Source organism: Miscanthus floridulus, chromosome 16, assembly GCF_019320115.1.
Source record: "Miscanthus floridulus cultivar M001 chromosome 16, ASM1932011v1, whole genome shotgun sequence".
Taxonomy (NCBI): Eukaryota; Viridiplantae; Streptophyta; class Magnoliopsida; order Poales; family Poaceae; genus Miscanthus; species Miscanthus floridulus.
In genome coordinates, this window is record NC_089595.1 from 109823697 (window position 1) to 109846503 (window position 22807).

The 22807-nt window shown below is 50.2% G+C and overlaps 3 protein-coding genes across 3 annotated transcripts; 2 read left to right on the plus strand and 1 right to left on the minus strand.

The window, feature by feature from the left end:
• Window positions 1-1447: 1447 nt before the first annotated feature.
• LOC136512814 (uncharacterized) lies at window positions 1448-2367 on the plus strand. Its single transcript, XM_066506815.1, has one exon. It carries the CDS (start codon window positions 1582-1584, stop codon window positions 2128-2130), a length of 549 nt encoding a protein of 182 aa, XP_066362912.1. The 5' UTR covers window positions 1448-1581; the 3' UTR covers window positions 2131-2367.
• A 5435-nt stretch (window positions 2368-7802) lies between these two features.
• LOC136512815 (uncharacterized) lies at window positions 7803-18878 on the minus strand. Its single transcript, XM_066506816.1, has 7 exons — window positions 18420-18878; window positions 18278-18349; window positions 18116-18183; window positions 14121-14244; window positions 8592-8672; window positions 8402-8494; window positions 7803-8312 (listed from the first exon to the last, which is right to left on the minus strand). Exons 1-7 carry the CDS (start codon window positions 18696-18698, stop codon window positions 8235-8237), a joined length of 795 nt encoding a protein of 264 aa, XP_066362913.1. The 5' UTR covers window positions 18699-18878; the 3' UTR covers window positions 7803-8234.
• A 1509-nt stretch (window positions 18879-20387) lies between these two features.
• LOC136511260 (exocyst complex component EXO70B1-like) lies at window positions 20388-22142 on the plus strand. Its single transcript, XM_066505396.1, has one exon. The coding sequence runs from the start codon at window positions 20388-20390 to the stop codon at window positions 22140-22142; it is 1755 nt and encodes a 584-aa protein (XP_066361493.1).
• The last annotated feature ends 665 nt before the right edge of the window (window positions 22143-22807 follow it).

Below are 22807 nucleotides of genomic sequence, written 5' to 3' on the forward strand. Positions count from 1 at the left end.
CGCTGCCCTGGCATCTGGTGACTGGTATCTATCACCGCAGGGCATGTTCGGCTGGCATTAAACCGGCTGATAAGTCGACTGAAACTATTTTGTTGTGAGAGAAAAATACTGTAGATTCTAGCTGATAAGCCGGCTGATACAGTTTTCTATAAACAAAAAGGATACAGGTAAACCAGCAACCACATTAGGTGCTACGCACGTTTAAGTTATGCATGCAGAGGTAGATTGATACACCAATCCAATCCAATAAGCAGACAAAGGGAGACTGTATCTTAGACCCGTCTTGCAGTCCAGAATAAGTAAGAAAAATATAGAGACGAAAGGACTCGTCTGTGTACCAACTGCCGACGAAGTCACAAAACTGGACAGTTTAAAATGGTGGAACTGGGTTAAGAGAATTCTTACTCGTACATCAGACTACGAAATTCAGCAATACGGAGATATGTGCTGCTCGTTTAGTCCGGAGCTTGGTGCAATTACTCCCTGTGTCAAAATAAACTACACCTATACTACCATGGATTCCATTCTTGCCAAAGTTTATACTATATGACGATATTGCAGAAGATAGGTCAATGTTCTTGCATCAAAGCTGGTTGGCGAATAGCGACCTCTTTCTACATGAGCCTCACGGGGAAATTCCTAGCAAAACCCTGACACGCATTGGATTTGTACCATATTCTCTACTCTATCTACACAACAAAATATACTAAACATCGTCTAACTCAGAAAACGTCGGTACGGTTTTGACTCGACAACTCCGAGAGACCCCGAACCACCACCTAACTCCCAGATAGAAGCAGTGGCGCACTGCAAAGTGTTGGCTACCCTAGCAGAGCACTCGCCACTGCCCACTGGGCAACCTTGCAACTGTGCAAGTGCAGCCCGCGACGAGCTTGCCGAGGACGAACCGCCGCTCCAACGCGTTGGCGCGTTGCGGTGGGGAGTCTCGGGACGCATTGTACGCGAATGGGAAGCGAGCGGGCGCACTTTCCGTCACGCGGCGGCGGCGGCGGCGGCGGCGGCTAACTCCCAGGTCCCAGCTCCAGCTGCCAGCCCGCATCAGCAGCGGCGCGTCCCGCCCCGAGTGAGTCCCGAGCGAGAGAACCCCCAGCCAGCCGGGCAACCACCGAGACCCCACCAAGTCCCACGCGCAATCCCAATCCACCGCGCCAAACGCAACCCCAGCCGACCGACCCACCCCGCATCATCATGAACGGAACGGGCCCGACACGAGCGACCCCAAGTGGAGCCAGGAAGGAAGGCCTTGCGTTACGCGCTGACACCGCCACCCGCCAGGCGCCACCAAACCACACGCATCCTTTCCCTCTCCACTTGGCGTTTGCCGTCATCCATCCATCACCTTCTCCTACTCGCCTTCGGCCTTCGCCCACACGCGTTTCCAAGCGCTTCTTCCGCCCGCGCTATATAACCCGCGGCCTCCCCGGCCAGGCAGCCTCATACTCATACATACCCAGCCACCACCACGATCTCCGCAGCGATCTCATCTCAGTTCTCACAAGTCTGTCCGTCCGAGTGCGTGCGTCAACCACAGTTCGACCCGCCTGGTCTCCCCCACCGGCCATGGGCAACTACATGTCGTGCACGCTGGCCAAGGCGCCGGGGCACGGCGGCGTCAAGTGCGCGAGGGTGATACTCCCCGACGGCGGCGTCAGGCAGGTGCCGCTGCCGGCGACGGCGGCGGAGCTGATGATGGACGCGCCGGGCCACTTCCTCGTCGACGCGCGCGCCGCGGGCCTCGGGGCGCGCCTCGCCGCGCTGCCCGCGGACAAGGAGCTCGAGCTCGGCGCCGTGTACGCGACTTTCCCAATGAAGCGCCTGGGCACGCCGCTGGCGCCCGTCGACGTGGCGCGCCTCGCCGCCGCGGCCACCAGGGAGGCCCGCCGGTCCTCCGCCAAGGTGGCCAACGCCGTCGTCGTGGCGCCGCCGGTGGCCGAGGTGGAGGCGGTGACGGAGGACGCGCCCAGGCTGCGGCTCGAGGAGATGCTGGACGACGCGGCGGCCACGGAGATCTGCGAGTTGAAGCACCGGGCCAGCAATGCCCGGTCAAGGAGACCGACGCTGGAGACCATAGAGGAGGAGAATTACATGTCGTCGAGATTTATAGCCTAGAGCTAAGCTACTAAGGCATGCATGGCGTGGCAAAGCTTTTTTGATATTTTGTGATTCAAGCATGTGCTTCTCTTCTCCGTTTCATCTTTTGGAGCATTTTCAGTTCAACTGAATGAAGCTCCAAAATATATGTGATGGAAAGTAGGTAAAATGTACAGCCATTTTTGTAAAAAATATACATATATGAAGTATACAATTACTAGGTCAGGCTTTTCAGTCGCTTAGCTTTCTTCTCTTGTGCAATTGTCTCGTTTCAAATTCTCCTGCTTAGAGTGGAATGGCCGGTTGCTTTCAATTTCCCCATATCATGTCTTTGTAATCAGTTGAATGAGCAAATATCTTCAGGAGAAGAAGAGATTGGTTCCACACTTTGACCGTACAAATAGGCGCCACAAGTTATTGCACCTATTACAGCTAAATAGTAGCCTATATTTGATGCCTTTATTGCTTGTTAGTATTAGTAACATTGAGCGCCGCAGAAGCTGCATACTTTCAAGTGATATAATGTTTATCCCATTCTTCCCGTAATAATAGAAGCAAGTAATAAGGTGCTTATACTAAACTTTTCTCAAAGAATATTCATAACTTTTGCTCGCGTAAATGTTGTCCTCAAATAATGTCTTATGCCATATATGCAACCAATTTAGAAAATTACCAATCAGTATCGCTTTTTAGTATATGTTGAACTTAAGCATGTATGTTGATTTTGCAGGTAGATTCACCTGGGTAAAAAAATTTCCACAGCATAATAGCTCTGCATGTTTCAGTGACTACATTATATATATATATATATATATATATATATATATATATATATATATATATATATATATATATATATATATATATATATCTATAATTGCACAGCGCTAAAGACCAAAACCAAATCATTCTGAACTGGAGAGATCAGTCCTGGACAAACATGGCGATATGAAAGGGACAAATTTTAGAGAGGAGTATATAATACGTATACTATACATTGCGCAGGACATAAAGAACAAAACAAAACTTGTAACAATGATTTCAACATCCCTGACAAGCATTCTCAGAAAACGACATTCAAAACATGCATGATGTCCGTGAGGACTAGGAATAGCATGAGAACTATATGCGACTACGACCGCATATCCTAATTAAATATATGTTCATTAAAATTCTACTAGCAAAAAGAAGCCATTTAGTTTCGTAAACTTTTTGTTTTGTTTTGACCATCCTATCTAAAAACTTGTATAGGTTGAGTTCAAAATATAAGTCCGTGGTCACAAACTTATCACAAAACTTGCGTTCGTAATATATGACTATCCGGATTTAAAATAAGATTTATGTATAAGAGACTTTTTACAGTGGTTGGGGATAACTCTACAAAATAATCATTTTGGTTGATTTTATTTGTCGAAGGGTAGTAACATGGTCATTGCACGTCCCCTCCGCCTCCATCCCCACCCACGCCCACCGAAGGGCTCCACCCGCCCGGTCACCCCACGCATCCGGGTGCCGCTTCCCCGTGCGACGCGGGACGAGGCTCGTGGGTCGCGACCAACGCGCCACCGCCGTCTTTGTCGCCGCCTCGGTCACCTCCTCCGCCGTCACCTCCTCTGTCCTTACCTCGGCCGCCTCTGCCATCGGTCCCCTCCGCCATCGGTCCCCTCGCCGTCCTCACCTCAATTGCTGTCGTCATCGGTCGCCCACCCGCCGTGATACAACGTGTTCTCGCTCTGCGGCGTCACACCTGGCCCCGAGAAGGTACTCGTTCCCTTCTGCTTCACTTGATTTCTTAGTCAATCTGGACTTACAGAGCAAATCTCGCATCTTGTTCTTGTACTGCAAGATCTAGGTCTGAACTGTTTGACAAATTGTAGATCACGAGCATTAGTTTAATTACTATGATGCATGGATTAGGCTTTCAGCTATTGTGACAGCTTTATGCTGGCAATCGTTATTAATTTAGGTCCACATGAGCGAACTGTTGGGGGTGTTGATGACACCCGCACATGTGATGGCTGGTTCAATTGCATGTCGAATCCCATGTTGTGGAGCCAAATCTTAATTTTAGTATGGCTTGTTCATCTTGTTGCGGAGCTTAAAAATAGCAGCCGATCTAGCAATTTGTTCACCAAATCCAAATAAGATAACTTCCCAGTGTGCAACTTGACTAGCATATATGATGATAATCAGCGCTGCTAAATTTCCTTTCTGTCATTCTACTTGTTTTGTGGTACAAATAAAGTAGTACATGACTTCTTGCAATTGTAGATCATAGGATTAATTGGTTGCCAGCATAAAGCTCTTGTTCATCCTTCGTTATTTTTCTAGGATTTGGATTTTAGCAGCAACTCCATTCTTTTGCTGCAACATCATAAATCCTTGTGCATTATTGTGCAGCAACTCTGCCACTCTTCCTCTTCTTGCGGCTAATTCGACTAGAGTGGAGATTCATCCAGGAATTGATAGTTATCTTCTTTTCTTGGTAAAAAGAACTCAATTTCTAAAATTTGAATGGATTGAGGATTGTTAGTTGTGTTTCTAGGATGATTACTTGGCAAGAGACACATACCTCTGATCCATTCCAAGCTTCTCCATGTGTGTAGGCCTGTAAGGAGCATCATATAGTTTGCATTCACCTGTTCATTTCTGGATCTAGAATTGACAGCAGAGCAATCAGTACTGGGTTCATTGATAAATTGATATCTGATGGTGCCTGGTCGAAAAGGGTCACTTTCTTTTTAGATGAAGAACAATGGCTTTTCGTTAGTTGTTAGTCACTGCATTAATATATGACTAAGTGGATTCCAGCTTCTTGTATTAGCTACAGTATGTTTTAGTTGTTTGTTTGCAGCCACACCTGCAGCATAGAAAAGCTGCAGCGAGCACTCTATTTGTAGGAAAATACTTATTACTAGAAAGTTTACTGATGAATTATTTTAACTAGGAATGTTCTGAAAGGCAGAGTTCAGTTTCCTATAGCTCTTACCTTTAGAGCTAGCTAATGAAATGTTTGGATTGCGATCATGTGCTGCGTCTATTCTGATATTCTCTATCATGAGTAGTTTCACTGAAAAACAGTTGTGCTTTCTAACAAACTCTTACCAGAAATAACCTTGTTGTGCCTTTTGTATTTCAGGCATTCTGCTTCCAGCAACTCAGGCCTCAAATAAGGTGTCAATGCTGAAGGTAAACATAACAAAATCGCAAACTGCTGCTATCCGATCTTTAACTTTAATCTTTTTATTATTTCTCATCTTTTTAAATTAAATTAACATTTGAAAAGTCTGAGTTGGTGGTGCTTTATTTCTATAGTATTCATGCTTCGACTTAACATTTGAATCATGCTTCGACTTAACATTTGAAAAGTCTGAGTTGATAATGTTAAGTCGAAGCATGAATACTATAGAAATAAAGCACCACCAACTCAGACTTTTCAAATGTTAATTTAATTTAAAAAGATGAGAAATAATAAAAAGATGAGAAATAATAAAAAGATTAAAGTTAAAGATCGGATAGCAGCAGTTTGCGATTTTTTTATGTTTACCTTCAGCATTGACACCTTATCTGAGGCCTGAGTTGCTGAAAGCAGAATGCCTGAAATACAAAAGGCACAACAAGGTTATTTCTGGTAAGAGTTTGTTAGAAAGCACAACTGTTTTTCAGTGAAACTACTCATGATAGAGAATATCAGAACAGACACAGCACATGATCGCAATCCAAATATTTCATTAGCTAGCTCTAAAGGTAAGAGCTATAGGAAACTGAACTCTGCCTTTCAGAACATTCCTAGTTAAAATAATTCATCAGTAAACTTTCTAGTAATAAGTATTTCCCTACAAATAGAGTGCTCGCTGCAGCTTTTCTAGGCTGCATGTGTGGCTGCAAACAAACAACTAAAACCTACTGTAGCTAATACAAGAAGCTGGAATCCACTTAGTCATATATTAATGAAGTGACTAACAACTAACGAAAAGCCATTGTTCTTCATCTAAAAAGAAAGTGACCCTTTTCGACCGGGCACCATCAGATGTCAATTTATCAATGAACCCAGTACTGATTGCTCTGCTGTCAATTCCAGATCCAGAAATGAACAGGTGAATGCAAACTATATGATGCTTCTTACAGGCCTACACACATGGAGAAGCTTGGAATGGATCAGAGGTATGTGTCTCTTGCCAAGTAATCATCCTAGAAACACAACTAACAATCCTCAATCCATTCAAATTTCAGAAATTGAGTTCTTTTTACCAAGAAAAGAAGATAACTATCAATTCCTGGATGGATCTCCACTCTGGTCGAATTAGCTGCAAGAAGAGGAAGAGTGGCAGAGTTGCTGCACAATAATGCACAAGGATTTATGATGTTGCAGCAAAAGAATGGAGTTGCTGCTAAAATCCAAACCCTAGAAAAATAAAGAAGGGTGAACAAGAGCTTTATGCTGGCAACCAATTAATCCTATGATCTACAATTGCAAGAAGTCATGTACTACTTTATTTGTACCACAAAACAAGTAGAATGACAGAAAGGAAATTTAACAGCGCTGATTATCATCATATATGCTAGTCAAGTTGCACGCTGGGAAGTTATCTTATTTGGATTTGGCGAACAAATTGCTAGATCGGCTGCTATTTTTAAGCTCCGCAGCAAGATGAACAAGCCATACTAAAATTAAGATTTGGCTGCACAACATGGGATTCGACATGCAATTGAACTAGCCATCACATGTGCGGGTGTCGTCAACACCCCCAACAGTTCGCTCATGTGGACCTAAATTAATAATGATTGCCAGCATAAAGCTGTCACAATAGCCGAAAGCCTAATCCATGCATCATAGTAATTAAACTAATGATCGTGATCTACAATTTGTCAAACAGTTCAGACCTAGATCTTGCAGTACGAGAACAAGATGCGAGATTTGCTCTGTAAGTCCAGATCGACTAAGAAATCAAGTGAAGCAGAAGGGAACGAGTACCTTCTCGGGGCCAGGTGTGACGCCGCAAAGCGAGAACACGTTGTATCACGGCGGGTGGGCGACCGATGACGACAACAATTGAGGTGAGGATGGCGGAGGTGACCGATGGCAGAGGCGGCCGAGGTAAGGACGGAGGAGGTGGACGAGGTGACGGCGGAGGAGGTGACCGAGGCGGCGACAAAGACGGCGGTGGCACGTTGGTTGCGACCCACGAGCCTCGTCCCGCGTCGCACGGGGAAGCGGCGCCCGGATGCGTGGGGTGACCGGGCGGGTGGAGCCCTTTGTTGGCATGGGTGGGGATGGAGGCGGAGGGGATGTGCAATGACCATGTTACCCTTCGACAAATAAAATCATCTAAAATGATTATTTTGCAGAGGCATTGGGAGGCATTGAGAAGCATCCCCAACCACGGTAAAATGTCTCTATTTTTTATAATAAACATCTTTGGGGATACAAATGTTGATGCTATTCTCTGTAATCTGATCAAACTTGAGAATGAAGATACGTGAGATTTGCATGCTTTTTGGACAGAGGGAGCACGCGTTTATACGCTAGTACTGGTGAAACGTGTAATATATTTCCCCTCTCTAAAATACACTAGTGTCAGAGATAATTTTAACTTGAACCATGTTATAGAATAATAAGAATAAGATCACATTCAAAGATGTTTTGCGAAATTTCACAGGATTTAAAAATTATACCTTGGCCATGACTACCCAGCTCCCTCACTTCTGGTTCCATCGGCCTCTTACTGACAGAGTGACATTGTTTGATACTGTACTTGGATGCACCACGCCCAGTGCAGAAACCATGGAGATGGAGTTCTGAATTTGCCTTATCTCTGATTCAACTTGGCAAATCGATTCCCAGCTCACTTCAAGTCATACTGTTATGCAGAGGAAGCTCACTTCGTCTTCATTCGAAGAGAGTGGTCACGTACAATCGTCTATATAGAAAGCTGCTGGCAGCAGTTAAATATGCTACGACTACAATGTACAAGTGCAGGCAACGCTGTTCTGAAGCTATGCCTATGGTTACAGTCAAGTCATCTTCCGTATCTGCTGGCACGTCACATCTGAAGCTCACTCGTTCGTTGAAGGATCAATACTGGATGACAGCAAGAACACCAGGATTGATGGCCAGCCTGTTACTGAATGCTAATTACATGTTGCTGCGGCTGCGTCCTCTCCTCTCCTGCATGCTCTGAAGTCTGGTTGTGCACAACCTGCATCGTCACGCTTAATCATCTCAGTTTGAAACTGCATGTACTATCTTGCAGCACGATCTTCCCTTCCGTAAAAGATTCAGACAAACCTGCCGTTGCCTGCGTCGATGAAGCAGCTCAGTAACCTCCACCAATATGATGTAGACCGGTATGACGATCGCCGCGGTGCTAAGCATCAGCAGCTGTTTTTCCAAGAGCATAATTTGTGCCAGGTTAGCCAAGTTGGACAAGCGTTAATGTGATGCATCTAGGTTTTTAAGGATGTAATTCAGACCTTACAGTGACCATTACAACGGTGTAGGCATCTTGGTCACCCAGGAAAACTGAGAGGGCGTCGCGGAAGACCAGGAGAACCATCAGCTGAAGGTGGACGTTTCATAATGTTAATGTCGAGTTTCTTTTGGACGAATAGTGTAAAGTAATCTGCTGCCCTCCCTCTGTACGCGCGGCAGGGGCAGGCGTCGAAAGGGCTCCCTACTGCTACATTGTAGCCGCGGCAGAGGTTGGCACCGAAAGGCTTCTCTGCCGCAGTGTAGCCACAGCAGGGCAGACGTCAAAGTTAGCCCTGCTGTCACATCTAGTCACTGTAGCAGCCTGACAGCCTAGCATGTCTGTGTACTAGGATTAGATGTGTAGAGTTATATATATAGCTTCCCACTGTAACTCAGTAAAGAGAGAGATTTCAGTTTTATCATCCGCTCTGCAGAGCTACGGCCAACGCTGATGCTTATGGTGTGTGCGTTATGTTCTCCCTCCCTCTTCTTCTACCTCTAGCCATAGTGTGTGAGAACACCAGTGAGCGGTCGGCTCACCCGTGCAGAAAATTCTGGGCCCAACAAGTGGTATCAAAGCCGTACAAGCGCTATCGTCGGACTAACCGCTGGCGATGACGGACGGTTTGGAGATGGGAGACAGCAGCGCCGCTACTGTGGCTGCCCAGCCACGACAGGAGTTCGTCGTGCACACGGTGCGGGAGGTTAGCGTCACCAGTTGGCCGACGCTGACTCGCACCAACTATGGCGAGTGAGCGGTGATCATGAAGGTCAAGCTCAGAGCCCGACGACTCTGGAATGCCATTGACAAGGGCACCGACTACGAAGAAGACGACATGTCAGCTTTGGAGGCTATCCTCGCTGCTGTGTTAGTGGAGTACAGGGAGCCATTGGGCACGAAGAACTTTGCTAAGGAGGCCTGGGAGGCAATTACAGCGATGCGTGTCGGCTCCGATCGGGCAAAGAAGGAGACAGCCTAGCTGCTGAAGCAGGAGTACGCCAACCTCAAATTCAAAGATGGTGAGTCGGTGGAGGACTTCTCCCTCTACCAGCAGTCGCTCATCAGCAAGCTGAGGAGCCATGGCGTCACCATCGACGAAGAAGAGGCAGTCTCCAAGTACCTCCACTCCGTGCTGGTGAAGTACATCCAGATCGCTCTCTCCATAGAGACGATGTTGGACTTGTCCACCCTCACCATTGAGGATGTGACGGGCCGTTTGCGGACGGTGGATGAGCGCATGGAGCAGGCAACAGCAACGACGGACAACGACAAGCTACTGCTGACAGAGGAGGAGCGGGCTGTCTGGATAAAGGAGAAAGAAGTCTGGGGAAGCCTCCTCTAACCGCGGTGGCGATGGCAAGCGCCGAGGCAAGGCTTCTTCTTCTTTGAAGAAGAAGATCGACCCCAACGCCTGCCGGCGCTGCAGGAAGACGTGCCATTGGGTAAAGGAGTGCCTAAATCACAAGTAGGAGAAGAAGGCTAAGGCTCATTTAGCGCAGGCTAATGAGGATGATGAGGCCACTCTCTTGATGGCGACGTTCTATGCACTGCATGATGTTGAGGCCAAGGAGAAGGGAGAGGTGATGGCAGTTGAAGGGCACAGCAAGGCTCTGAAGGCTATCAACGTCGATGAACCGCGCGCCCAAGTCCACTCTGGACGTGTGGGCGGTGAGCAGGAGAAGCGGTGGTACCTGGACTCCGGCGCCAGCAACCACATGATGGGCTCCAAGGTAGCCTTCTCCGAGCTCGACAGCAACATGACCGACACGGTGAAGTTCGGTGATGGCTCAAGGGTGGCGATCCGAGGGCGCGGCACCATCATCTGGTATCAGAACGGTGAGCACTGCGCGCTAACGGATGTGTACTATATCCCGCAACTGCGTTCAAGTATCATCAGCATTGGCCAGTTGAATGAGCGAGGCAGCGAGGTACTGATCAAGGACGGCATCCTTAGGATCAGGGACCGGGAGCAGCGGCTTCTTGCCAAGGTGAAGAGGTCCTAGAACCAGCTGTACCTGCTTGACTTGAAGGTGAAGTAGCCCATCTGCTTGGCTGCACGGCACACCGAGGAGCCATGGCTGTGGCATGTCTGGTTTGGCCATCTCAGCTTCGACGTGCTCGATCGGCTGAAGAAGATGGTCCGAGGGCTACCGCACATCAAGCACGCAGGCGAGCTGTGTGACTACTGTCTGGCCAGAAAGCAAAGGAGGCTGTTGTTCCCAAAGGCGGCCAAGTATCGCGCGGCGGATGCTCTCGAGCTCATCCATGATGATCTCTGTGGGCCAATCATGCCAGCCACAAACGGTGGTCGGCGGTACTTCCTCCTACTTGTAGAAGATTGTAGTCGATATATGTGGCTACAACTCCTGACGAGCAAGGATGAGGCGGCGAAAGTGGTCAAGAAGTTCAAGGTGCACACGGAGGCAGCGAGCGGTAAGATGCTGTGCGTGCTGCGAACTGATTGCGGTGGCGAATTCACTTCAGTGGATTTCGCTGCGTACTGCACGGATCAGGGTGTGGTGCGACACCACATCGCACCGTACTCGCCACAGCAGAATGGCGTGGTGGAGTGGCAGAACCAGATGGTGGTCGGCATGGCTCGATCCATGATGAAGGCCAAGAGCATACCGACAAAGTTCTAGGGTGAGGCAGTGACCATAACACTGTTCATCCTCAACCGCGCGCCCACAAAGGCCTTAAAGGGTGTGACGGCGTTCGAAGCTTGGTTTGGGAGCAAGCTAAGCGTGTCCTTCCTCCGGACATTCGGCTGCATCGGCCACGTCGGGAAGACAAAGCCAGTCCTCATCAAGCTGGAGGACAGGAGCACACCGATGGTGCGCCTAAGCTACGAGGAAGGCACCAAGGCATACCGGCTCTATGACTCACGCGGAGGCAAGGTGGTTGTCTCGCGTGACGTCCTATTCGATGAGAAGGCGGCCTGGGCTAGGACAGTCTGGGCACGGGGGAAGCTGGTAGCTTCACCAACACCTTCGTCGTCGAGCACTTGGTCATCCACGCTGGTGGAGACGCTAGAGAGGAGGTGCCGACCACTCTAGCAACAGAGCTGAGCACTCCAGGAGAGGTGCCGAGCACTCCAGAAATAGTGCCAACTACTCCAGGACGGATGTCGAACGCTCCCGTAGCGAAGCCAGGAGGTCTTGTAGTGGTGCTGACCACTCCAAGACTGGTCCTGAGCACTCCTACAGTGTGCCAACCACTCCAGAAGTGGTGACGAGTGGTCCAGGAGTAGTGCCAAGCACTACAGCCGGGGGGCCGAGCACTCTAGGTGCTATGCGACCACTCCGGCGGAACATGGGACTCCATCGACACCGATCGAGTTCGCCTCACCTCCAAGCGACATCACCGGGTTCGTAGATGCCTTTCACGATGGTGAGGAGGTGCTGTTCCGTAGGCTGGATAACATCATCAGTGGCACAGGGTCCTCAGGCCTGGCGGGTCAACTACCCAATGACCTAGAGTTGCTTCTCATCAGTGCAGAGGAACCACCCACGTTCGCACTGGCCGAGCGCGATGCAAATTGGCGATGGGCAATGCTGGTGGAGATGAAGGCGATCAAGGAAAATGAGACTTGGGAGCTCGTTGATCCACCTCCAGGATGCCATCCGATCGACCTGAAGTGGGTGTACAAGGTCAAGCAGGACGAGCGCGGCGCCATTGTCAAGCATAAGGTGCGTCTCGTCACCCAAGGCTTTGTCTAGCGCGAGGGCATCGACTTCGAGGAAGCCTTTGCGCCGGTAACGCGTATGGAGTCTATCCAACTGCTGCTGGCTTTGGCAGTAGCAAAGGACTGGTGCGTCCATCACCTGGACATAAAATCACCCTTTCTCAACGACGAGCTGGCGGAGATGGTCTTCGTAAGATAACCTCCGGGTTTCACCATCAGGGGAGTGGAGCATAGGGTGCTCCGACTGTGCAAGGCGCTCTACGGGCTATGGTAGGCCCCGCGAGCGTGGAACGTCAAGCTCGATGCCACGCTGGGCGAGCTTGGGTTCACGCGGTGCGCAACCGAGGACGCGCTCTACACGCGGCAGCGGGGAAAGGAGGAGGTCGTCGTCAGCGTGTATGTGGACGACTTGATCGTCACCGGTGTGCGTGCGGAGGACATCGACCGCTTTAAGCACGAGATGGTGGCTTGTTTTCAAATGAGCGATCTTGGCGCGCTCTCCTACTACCTCAGCATCGAGGCGAGACAGGGGAAGGAGGCGCTCACGCTCGGTTAGAGCGTGTACGCCTCAAAGCTATTGGAGCGGAGCGGCATGGCTGAGTGCAAGCCGTGCATGACTCCAATGGAGGAGCGGCTGAAGCTGACGAAGGCCAGTATCGCGACGAAGGTAGATGCAACACTCTACCGAAGCATCGTCGATGGTCTACGCTACCTAGTCCACACGTGGCCGGACATTGCGTTCGCCGTGGGCTACATCAGTCGCTTAATGGATGATCCCCAAGAGGATCACTAGGCCACGGTGAAGTGGCTGTTGCGCTACGTCAAGGGGATGGTGGATCAGGGGATCGTCTTCCTCAAGACCGGCGGGAGTTGGCTATAGCTCACTGTGTTCAACGATGCAGACATGGAGGGGGACATCAACGGACGGTGGTGCACCTCTGGCTTGCTCGTCTTCCTCGGGTCGGCTCCAATCTCATGGTTGTTGCCGAAACAGAAGTTGGTGACGCTGTCCACGTACGAGGCAGAGTACGTGGTGGCAGCCACAGCGGCTTGCCAAGCTGTGTGGCTACGCCGGCTGCTGGGCGAGCTGATCGGTGTGGAAGCTCACTCGCCAGCACTGATTATGGACAACCAGCCTGCCATCGCCCTCGCGAAGAATACGGTTCTCCATTACCAGAGCAAGCACATCGACGTCAAGTTCTACTTCCTCAGGGACTGTGTCGATGGAGGGTAGATCGTCATCGAGTTCGTCGAAACTGGTCAGCAACTCACAGACGTCCTCACCAAGCCGCTCGGCCGTCTTCGGTTCACGGAGCTGAAGAAGATGATCGGCATAGTGGAGGTTCTAGGGTTAGCAGTAGGATTAGAAAAAAAATTATAAAGTAATTTGCTGCCCTCCCTCTGTACGCGCGGCAGGGGCAGGGGCCGAAAGAGCTCCCCCTGCTGTTGCACTGTAGCCGCAGCAGGGGCTGGCGTCGAAAGGCTTCCCTACCGCACTGTAGCCACAACAGGGGTAGACGTCAAAGTCAGTCCTGCTGTCACATCTAGTTACTGTAGCAGTATGGCAGCCTGACATGTCTGTGTACTAGGATTAGATGGGTAAAGTTGTATATATAGCTTCTCACTGCAACTCAGTAAAGAGAGAGTTCAGTTTTGCCATCTTCTCTACAGAGCTTCGACCAATGCTGATGTTTGTGCTGTGTGTGCGCGCGCTCTATTCTCTCTTCCTCTTCTTCTATCTTTAACCATAGTGTATGAGAACGCTGATGAGCGATCGGCTCACCTGTGCAGGAGATGCCAGGCCCAACAAATAGAAAGCATGTACTCCGTATCTTTCACCAACCACTTACAGTTATAGCTATGCGACAACATAGTACGCCGTTAGGAGCTGGAGTTTGATCATATCCATAGCTTGTTGATGTAGCAGATTGATCTGCATTCAGCATTGGCCGTGCTTGAATGTAGCCAGGAGCTCTGCAATTGAGAAATGAGAACGGTGTTATTCCATGCAACATTCCTAGTCAGTGGTCAGTTCCAAGCATTTTTTCTTGTGACTAATATAATGTCCGTGCTAACGCCATGGCTTTATCTTAGGAATCCACATGAAAACAACTAATAATTTTTTTTCATAGTTTAACTTTTACACAATTGTATTTGAGCATGTTTACCATCCGAGAAACACTTTTGCATCAGAAGGCATAGTAAAGTTATTTCTCGTACTAACCATCTAAGTTACATTCTGCCTAAGTCCTTAATCATAACTTAGAGATATTTAGGAAAGTTGTCAAAACATTCGTTTGCATGGCTCTTCAAAATGTCCGCCAAGAATTCCATCCCCAGTGAAGTTGATAGCTGTACATGACAGATAATAAGCTAAATTATTAATTTTCTCATCGTAACAGCTCCTGACACCTGTCATTCATAAATCGTACCCATCAGTAAAACTCGCAAAGAGCAAGCAATGGCAGCGGCGATCCTGGTGCTGCAGGCCGGGCATCCAGCAGGCGCCTGCCTCCGCCATAAATCAAGTAGTGTAGTCCTAAAAATTATGGACCAGTCTAAAAATCGTTTTTCAGTAGTGTATAATGATTAGATTAGTATTAGCAATTGTTTATGGCTAAACTCTAAGACAAATAATAGTATATTACCCATGCTAACGCTACGGACCATATTTTCGAATGTCCGAGATTTCAAGCAAAGATATAATTATTCTTGAGATTAATACACTGGAGCTATTTGTTGATGGCTCGATGTTGCATTGTTAACAAACAATAATATGAGTATTGCTTCTTTTCAATTTATTTGTGAAGTAAAAGAGATATGTTGCACCTTAAATTGTATGGAGGTCATAGCTGATGCAATCTTCAACTTCTTTCAAGTTGAAATCAATGTGCTGATATTTTTAGACAGGAATAACCCCTGAAATTTTTGAAAAATCAAAATATTTGGAGGGACGATTGTTGAAAGTGAGATGAAGATGAGCACATACTAAATCAGGGAAGAAGTACATCACATACCATGCAGGCTCACCAAAATTTTTATTTTGGAGATGCAATCCATCCGATTTCCCAAGGATAATGACTGAACTCCAAACCTGAGTAGGTCAGATAGAACGAAGGATTAAGGATAAGTGTATCACAATCATAATATACATAAATTGATTGATGTAAAAGAAATGCAATGCATCCTTTTCAAATAGGGAACTCTAGGAAGCACTGCATCAGCATATATTCATTCAATAACCACTGCCATAAATCGTGCACCAAAATATGACACCTGAAAAAGAGCTAGCAGAGATGCACATCTTAGCTAGATAACAACAGTGTGGCCCTCTACTCAAAGCAACCAACAAAGTCCATTCTAAAGAAATGACAAAAGAGTGCAGTGCAATTGGATAGGCTAGGGAAAATAAACTTGTGAAATTTCATGCCAGTGCAACAGTACTAATCCTATATGCAAGAATATGCAAGAAAGTGCCAAAAACTCAAATAGTATTATCCTGCAGGGGATTTAGATTGGCAATGCTTTTTTCCATCTAGTAAAACTCAAATATAATTAATCTTTAGTCTCCCTTCTCATTGAATTGATTAGGCAGAGCTCCTGCCCTAAGTCTGAAAACATAAATTATTCTTTGCCTATTTTTTAAAAAACAATAAATCTTGGCACCTGAAAAAATATAATTTGGTGATGTAGCATTCAATGATTTTGATAGCAAATGGCTCAACGACACTACATCTATCAGAGACAGAAAAGGAGCTCCTAAAGCGATGTCAAACAAAGAACAGAGCATGAGGAAACTCTACTGCTCTCCATGTCAGCAATGGCTTAATAATTGAATATTATAAAGGGATCTAAATTTGGCTTGCATCATTTAAGGACCCACATTAGAAAACCTACACCAAACATTATACTCTTAAACTAAAATATGTGTAACTCTCGCATATGGATGAAGAATGGAAAAGAAAATACTGGCTCCACTTTCCATAGTGCTATGTTGAAGTCCTAGCTCTTTCACTGTTACCATCTTGCACATAGAGAAGAGAAAAGAATACTCACCGCCATGTCCTAGTAATTTGTGAACACAATAAACCCTGTAAACCCAGTCTGTACAAAGCTTCCTCCACATGAGCTTTGTCAGAATTTGTGAATACTTGCAGTAACCAAATGTAGGTTGATACAAATGCTCTCCGTGACCATTTTTCCAAACATATCATTTCAGAATACAGCAAGAAAACAGAAAAAACTGGTTGCTTTTCATACTATTTTTCTCAATGGAATTGAAAGTAGGAGGGTCCTCAAAATAAGGTCAGGCCTCAGATTGTGATATGGCATGGTACCATGAACAGTTGCATGAAACTCATCATTATCAAATTCGTAGTCTAATGATTGACAACCTATGACAGAAACATGGAAGTGACAGAAATATGGTAATCCTCTCTGTTGTTAATAGGGTCCTGTCGTAGCTATACCTCTGATTTTGCAAAATTCGTTATATTCAATATATTTGATGTACTGATGCATGGGTATACTGACCTTGAGAAGCATCCTAGAAATGCAGATTAGATTGTAACTAATTCCCTGGTGATGACACCTGAAATTGACAAGAATCAAAGAATTCTGTTGTTGCCAGGTACCTTGGTGCAGATGCATTGCTTGACCATGAGTGCGCCATTCAACTCTGCCATTTGTCAAACATCTTCAGGGCTTAAAAAAGGACGCTTTCCAACATCTTCAGGGAGTACAAATCCATGGCAGAACACAAAGCCTATTGGATTAGGAACCAGTATTGGATTATGAATCAGAAGGGGCTCAGGTAAGGGAGAGGGAAGAACCTGCAGGTGGCGGAGCACAAAGATCCAGTGAGGTCGTGAGGGCACCGCCGCGCAGCACGGCGCGGGCCGGCGAGTGCGGCTCTAAGCAACTTGGCGAGGACCGCCGCCGCGAGGCCTGGGTCTGGGCTTCGAGCTCGACTCCGGGCAGCCTGGTGAGGGCCGCCGTCGTGCGGCCTAGGGCAAGGCGTCGAGTGCAGCTCCGCGCGGCCTGGCAAGGGCCACCGCCGTGCGTCCTAGAGCGGGGCGTCGAGGGCGGCGAGTCCTGCCGTCCTAGGGCCTGGCGAATCGTGCGTCCCGCGAGTCCTGCCGTCCTGTGGCCCCGCGGTCCTGGCCCCCGCATGCCTCCGCGTCTCCGCGCGTCCTCGAGCGCCGCCGCGGCCCCGTCGCTTCTGCACACGCCTGCGTGACCTTGCGCCTATGCGGCCCGCGCCTGTACACGTGGCCCCGCGGCTCTGCGCCCGCCTGCGTGACCAGGCAGCGGCGGTAGCCACCTCCCGTGCTGCCGTGGCCGAAGACGAAGACGCCTCCCCGGAGGCTGACGGCTGCCCCGCGCTGTGGCTTCCTCCTCCCCTCCGCGAAGGGCGTGGGCGCGTACAGGCACCGCGGCTTCCTCCTCCTCTCCACGAACGGTGTGGGCGTGGGCGCGGGCGATCGGAATGTTTCAACGTCGAACGGCGCGGCGGCGGCTCGGAAGGTTTTGAACGCGTTTTTTTATTCGGTGATGATTGGGTTCGAGCGTTAAATCGTAGTCGCGGCGGGTCGCGGCGTGCGGCGTGCGAGGAGGGCGCTGGGTGAGAAGCCTGACATCCCACATCTAATCGTGGTCATCGGATTTGGTTTAGATGTCTTATTAGCCCTTGATTTTAATGCAGGTGAATTACTGTGTGTATTTTTCTAGGTGCACAATGGTTAGAGGCTTTCAGCGGGGGATTTTTTTTCTGGGGGGCCTAGTATAAATTTGATTGATCCATTATAGCAGAGATAACAAGTGAAGTCCTATAATAACAAGGTACCTGAAGAAAATCGTGTTTCTTCCGCGTTGAAACAGCTTCGAAGAGGCAGTGTAATTTGGTACAAATTGCTGCATGGCCGTGAATCAGAAGGTAACAGTCAGTTGTGTTTGCGTAAATTTGATTCTGCTGAGTACTAGATTCCTGGTGAAGAATGAATTTCACCTGCAAGCATATCTCACATATGGTGTCTCCCTTCTTGTCACACCATCTTTGAATGCATTTGCGATGGGCGTACTGCAATAGAACACCTCATTTAAAACTAATTGCTAAAGCGAAGTAGGATTAGCATGATGATGCGTTCTACCTTCAAGCTTCCCTTGCAGAAGCAAGGAGCCTCCATGCAGGCCTCGTCGTCATCCTCCTGGCAGATTCTGCATTCTACCAAGACACCGCTCGCTGGCCTGCCATCTTGGACAGACACATCGCACGGAGCCGACGTGGTCGAGGGCACGGCAGAGGCCTCACCAATGGCGGACTGACGACTCGACTCCGTCAGCAATCGGCCTGCCATCACCGCGAAATGGTCTGCCATCGATCCCAGGAAGCTCGAGACGACGAACCGCGCGCCCAACTGCCCGAGCATAAGAATGATGACGGGTGCGATCAGGAGGGGGTGGAGGCGAGGAAGAAGGGCAGCGGCGGCAGGCAGGCTGAAGGAGAAGGCTTGCGATGAGGGATTTGGATATCTGAAGCACCGAGAGAATGGCGCAGAAAAGCAAGAGATGGAGTAGGCGCAGGCGCCTCTTTGGCACTGTTGGTCTTTGTTTGCTTCTGAAACATCTTACGCTCTGACATGCTTGATTGTTAGTGCATGCAGAGAACAAGGCACTGCCGGAATTCGGCGGCAAACGAAATGTTGCTTACTGGGAAAATAAAGTCATTCTTTTGCCACTAAAACTCAAGCAAGGAGTTGCAAAAAATAAAGAAGGTATACCCCGTATTGCTCTAAGCATCCAGCTGAACCTTTAGTTCAAGAAAGCCAGCATTGTTAATTTGTTATGATTTCTTATAACAAAATCGCATTAGTATTTGTATTGCTGATATCTGGTATCCTCCTTTGCTTGTCTGTTTGTCATAAACCTGCGATTCTGGACTTCTGGTTAGGACTGGGAAACTTGACAGGTGAAGGAAGGTGTTGCGTGATGGATTAGATGTAATCTCTCACCTTTCGTACACGTTTCCATGTCTTGTTACGAATGTGTGGAATCTCCTGTCCTGGTGACACTATTCTGCATGTTTCACGAGATGGTCGACAATAAAAAAAAAAGTTAAATGCATCAGTGGTCCATCAACTTGTATCCAAGTTTCACTTAGGTCCATCAACTCTGAAAGTGGGTTTTTGGGTCCATCATCTTTGTTAGTGGCGCATTCTTAGCCCATACCGCTTTGTTCCAGTTTTTTAATCGACGTGGCACCTCGGGGACGCCGCACACACGCATGCATGTGGAGCTGGAACACCGCCGCGAACGCGTTCCGCTGAGGTTGAGCGACGCCTGTCAGCCTGTGTGGCCGCGGCAGCAGCTCGCCCGCGCCCACAGCGGCGGCGACGGCACCTCCTCGCACGCCCGCACCGTGAGCCCACAGCGGCGGCGACGGCACCATGGCCACTCCGCTGACCGCCTCTGCAACCACGATGACTGACTCGGCGCCCTGGTCGCGACCTCGCCCTGCACCGTGAGCCCCTGCTCTGTTAAGCCTGCGCCACCGACCGCTTCTGTTGTGGGCGTCCGGCCTTCGATGTCGCCCGATGCTGCACATCCACAACGCCAAGCCGAGGGCATTGCGCAGTGCCCTGCTGCTATGCCGGTGCACCGACGACCACCACGCCGAACGCCTGCGTCGCCTCGCCCTCGCCGCACCGCTGCATGACCAGCGAGGCCACGACGTCAACCACCAGCCCGCGGACACGCCATGACCTTAGCCAACCGCGTCCCTCTATCACCTTGATTGTGCCTCCTCCTTGACCGCGCCTTGTCGAGCTTCGCAGCAGTGTCGCCTCACTGGGCGTAGCAGCACCACCTCACCGGAGCACCTCCACTCTTGTTGCCGGTGGAGGAGGATGGCCAGAGCATGCGAGCGATCGAGACGGCGACGGGGGATGTTGTTGTGGCTGGTTCGGTAGCTCCGTGCCGGAGGCGGACGTCCACTGCTTCGACGACGACATGGCCGCGCGACGCGAAGGCCAAGCCAGCTAGCTGTCAAGAGCGAGGCCGGCCGGCGTCCGAGGCGAACGAGTCAGCTTGCTCCCTGTGTTCCCACGACGACTGCGTCCATGGAGCGCGTGTCGCCGGAGGACGCTGGGCAGGAGAGGGTCATGGCAGCCGCCAAACTGATCTTGAAGAGCCTAGCTGTATCCAAGAACGATGCCGACGACATGATGCACTTCCTGTCCACCTTCGACCCGCGCCTGCACCCGCTCTCCTCTCCGGAGACAGTCGAGGAGGAGGCGTCCGGCGGTGATGACGATCAAGAAGAGCTAGAAGAGGAGATCGCCGCTGCGGAGGAGGTCATCCTCCGAGGCAACTCCTCGTCGCCGTCGTCCGGCGGCATGATCGCAGACTACCTCTACGCTGTCGACGACGCCATGCTGCGGCTGGAGGAGGAGGCGCGCTCCCTGCTCTCTTCTTCCTCCCCCTCTCTGCGGCGCCTCTCGCTGTCGTCGGACGACCTCGGCGACGCGACGCCCGACGTGTTCCCGCGCCACGGCACACTGTCCCCGACCGCCTTGGCCTCCGTGGGCGCCGTCGCAGCCCGCATGCTGCGCGCCGGGTACGGGCCCAAGCTCGCGCAGGTGTATGTGGCCGCCCACCGCGACGCGCTCGCGGAGTCCGTGGCGCTCCTCGGCGTCGAGGTCGTCGCCATCGAGGAGGTCCTCCGGATGGAGTGGTCGGCGCTCAACCAGAGAATGCGGCGGTGGAGCCACGCCGTGAGGGCCGTGGTCAGGACCTTCCTCGCGGACGAGCGCCGGCTCTGCGACGAGGTCTTCGCGTCGGACGAGGACCTCAGCAACGAGTGCTTCGCCGATGTCACCAGGGGCTGCGTCCTGCAGCTGCTCGCCTTCGCGGACGGGGTCGCCGTGTCGCCGCGCGCCACCGAGAAGCTGTACCGCACGCTCGGCATGTACGAGGCGCTCGCCGACGTGCAGCGGGAGCTGGAGGCGCTCTTCGCCGACGACGCCGTGCGCCACACCATCGAGGAGTTCAGCCACGCCATCCACGGCGAGGCGTCGCGGAAGCCCCTCCACGGCGGGGAGATCCACCCCATGACCCGCTACGTCCTCAACTACTGCGGCCTCCTCACCGACTGCCGCGGCACCCTGGACGCGGTCCTCGGCGACACCGGCCCCGACGACAGAGCCGCCACCGCCGACGACGGCGCCCCGGCCTCGACACTGTCCGCGCGCTGCATCCGCGAGCTGCTCACGCTGCTGCTGCGCAACATCAACGACAAGTCCCAGCTGTACGACGACGCCGGGCTGCAGAACATCTTCCTGATGAACAACCTCTACTACGTGGTGCAGAAGGTGCGGGAGTCCCCGCCGCTGCGCGAGCTCGTCGGCGACGATTGGCTCCGACGGCACCGCGGCCAGATCCGGCAGTACGAGACCGGCTACCTGTGGGCGTCCTGGACCGCCGTGCTGTCCCAGCTGAGGAGGGACGACGGCGCGTCGACGAGTCCGGCGGCCGGGCACAGGGCGCCGCCGGGTCAGTCATCGTGGTTGCAGAGGCGGTCAGCGGAGTGGCCATGGTCACCGTGGGTGCGCGAGCAGGCGCGCGGGCGAGCCGCCACTGCGGGCGTGCGAGGAGGTGCGCGAGCTGCTGCCGCGGCCACACAGGCTGACAGGCGTCGCTCAACCTCAGTGGAACGCGTTCGCGGCGGTGTTCCAGCTCCAGATGCATGCACATGCATGCGTGTGTGCGGCGTCCCCGAGGTGTCACGTCGATTAAAAAACTGGAACAAAGCGGTATGGGCTAGGAATGCGTCACTAACAAAGATAATGGACCCAAAAACCCACTTTCAGAGTTGATGGACCTAAGTGAAACTTGGGTACAAGTTGATGGACCACTGATGCATTTAACTCAAAAAAAAACATCATAGTTTAACTCAAATTTTCAAAGTTTAAACAATGGTAATATGCGTGACTTGTTTTTCTCAAAATAATAATTATTAGATACCAAATAATGGTATTACGCTTTTAATTGTATTTACTACTCTATATCTTACTCCCCTTCCAAATTTTATTGGTTACTTGAACTTGATACTGAGTTCAACTTAAATTTTGACTGACTCCTTTTTTATAAAAAGACAAAACACCAAATAGAAAAATAACTTATTTATACTCCCTGCCTCCAGGAATGAATGCAGTTATGGGATCCGTGTCAGTCAAAATAACTTAAGTTTGATCGAGTTTATATTAAATAATATTAGCATTTATATCACCGATTGACGTCTCAAGTGCTTCACCGAGCGAGTTATGAAGGCCTCTTGGAGCGGCCCGGAGATGATATGGCCCATGACGGGGTCTTCAAGACGCCATTGCAGCTTTTCCACCTCATTGTGGATGAGGCTAACGCCTGGATCATGACCGGCTTCACTAGCCTCAAGTCGTTGGTGGCCGCACGCGCCGACTAACACTACGCGCGCACGCCTTTACTGCTCTTCGTCGCACCATTGTTCCTTTAGTTAGTACGA

Coding starts and splice junctions, on each gene's coding strand:
- LOC136512814 (XM_066506815.1), top strand. CDS start 1,582: ATGGGCAACTACATGTCGTGCACGCTGGCCAAGGCGCCGGGGCACGGC.
- LOC136512815 (XM_066506816.1), bottom strand. CDS start 18,698: ATGCTCGGGCAGTTGGGCGCGCGGTTCGTCGTCTCGAGCTTCCTGGGA. Junction 18,350..18,419: donor TCTGCAAGGGAAGCTTGAAG/GTAGAACGCATC, acceptor GTTCTATTGCAG/TACGCCCATCGCAAATGCAT. Junction 8,673..14,120: donor GTTGTCGCATAGCTATAACT/GTAAGTGGTTGG, acceptor GTCCACCTTCAG/CTGATGGTTCTCCTGGTCTT.
- LOC136511260 (XM_066505396.1), top strand. CDS start 20,388: ATGGAGCGCGTGTCGCCGGAGGACGCTGGGCAGGAGAGGGTCATGGCA.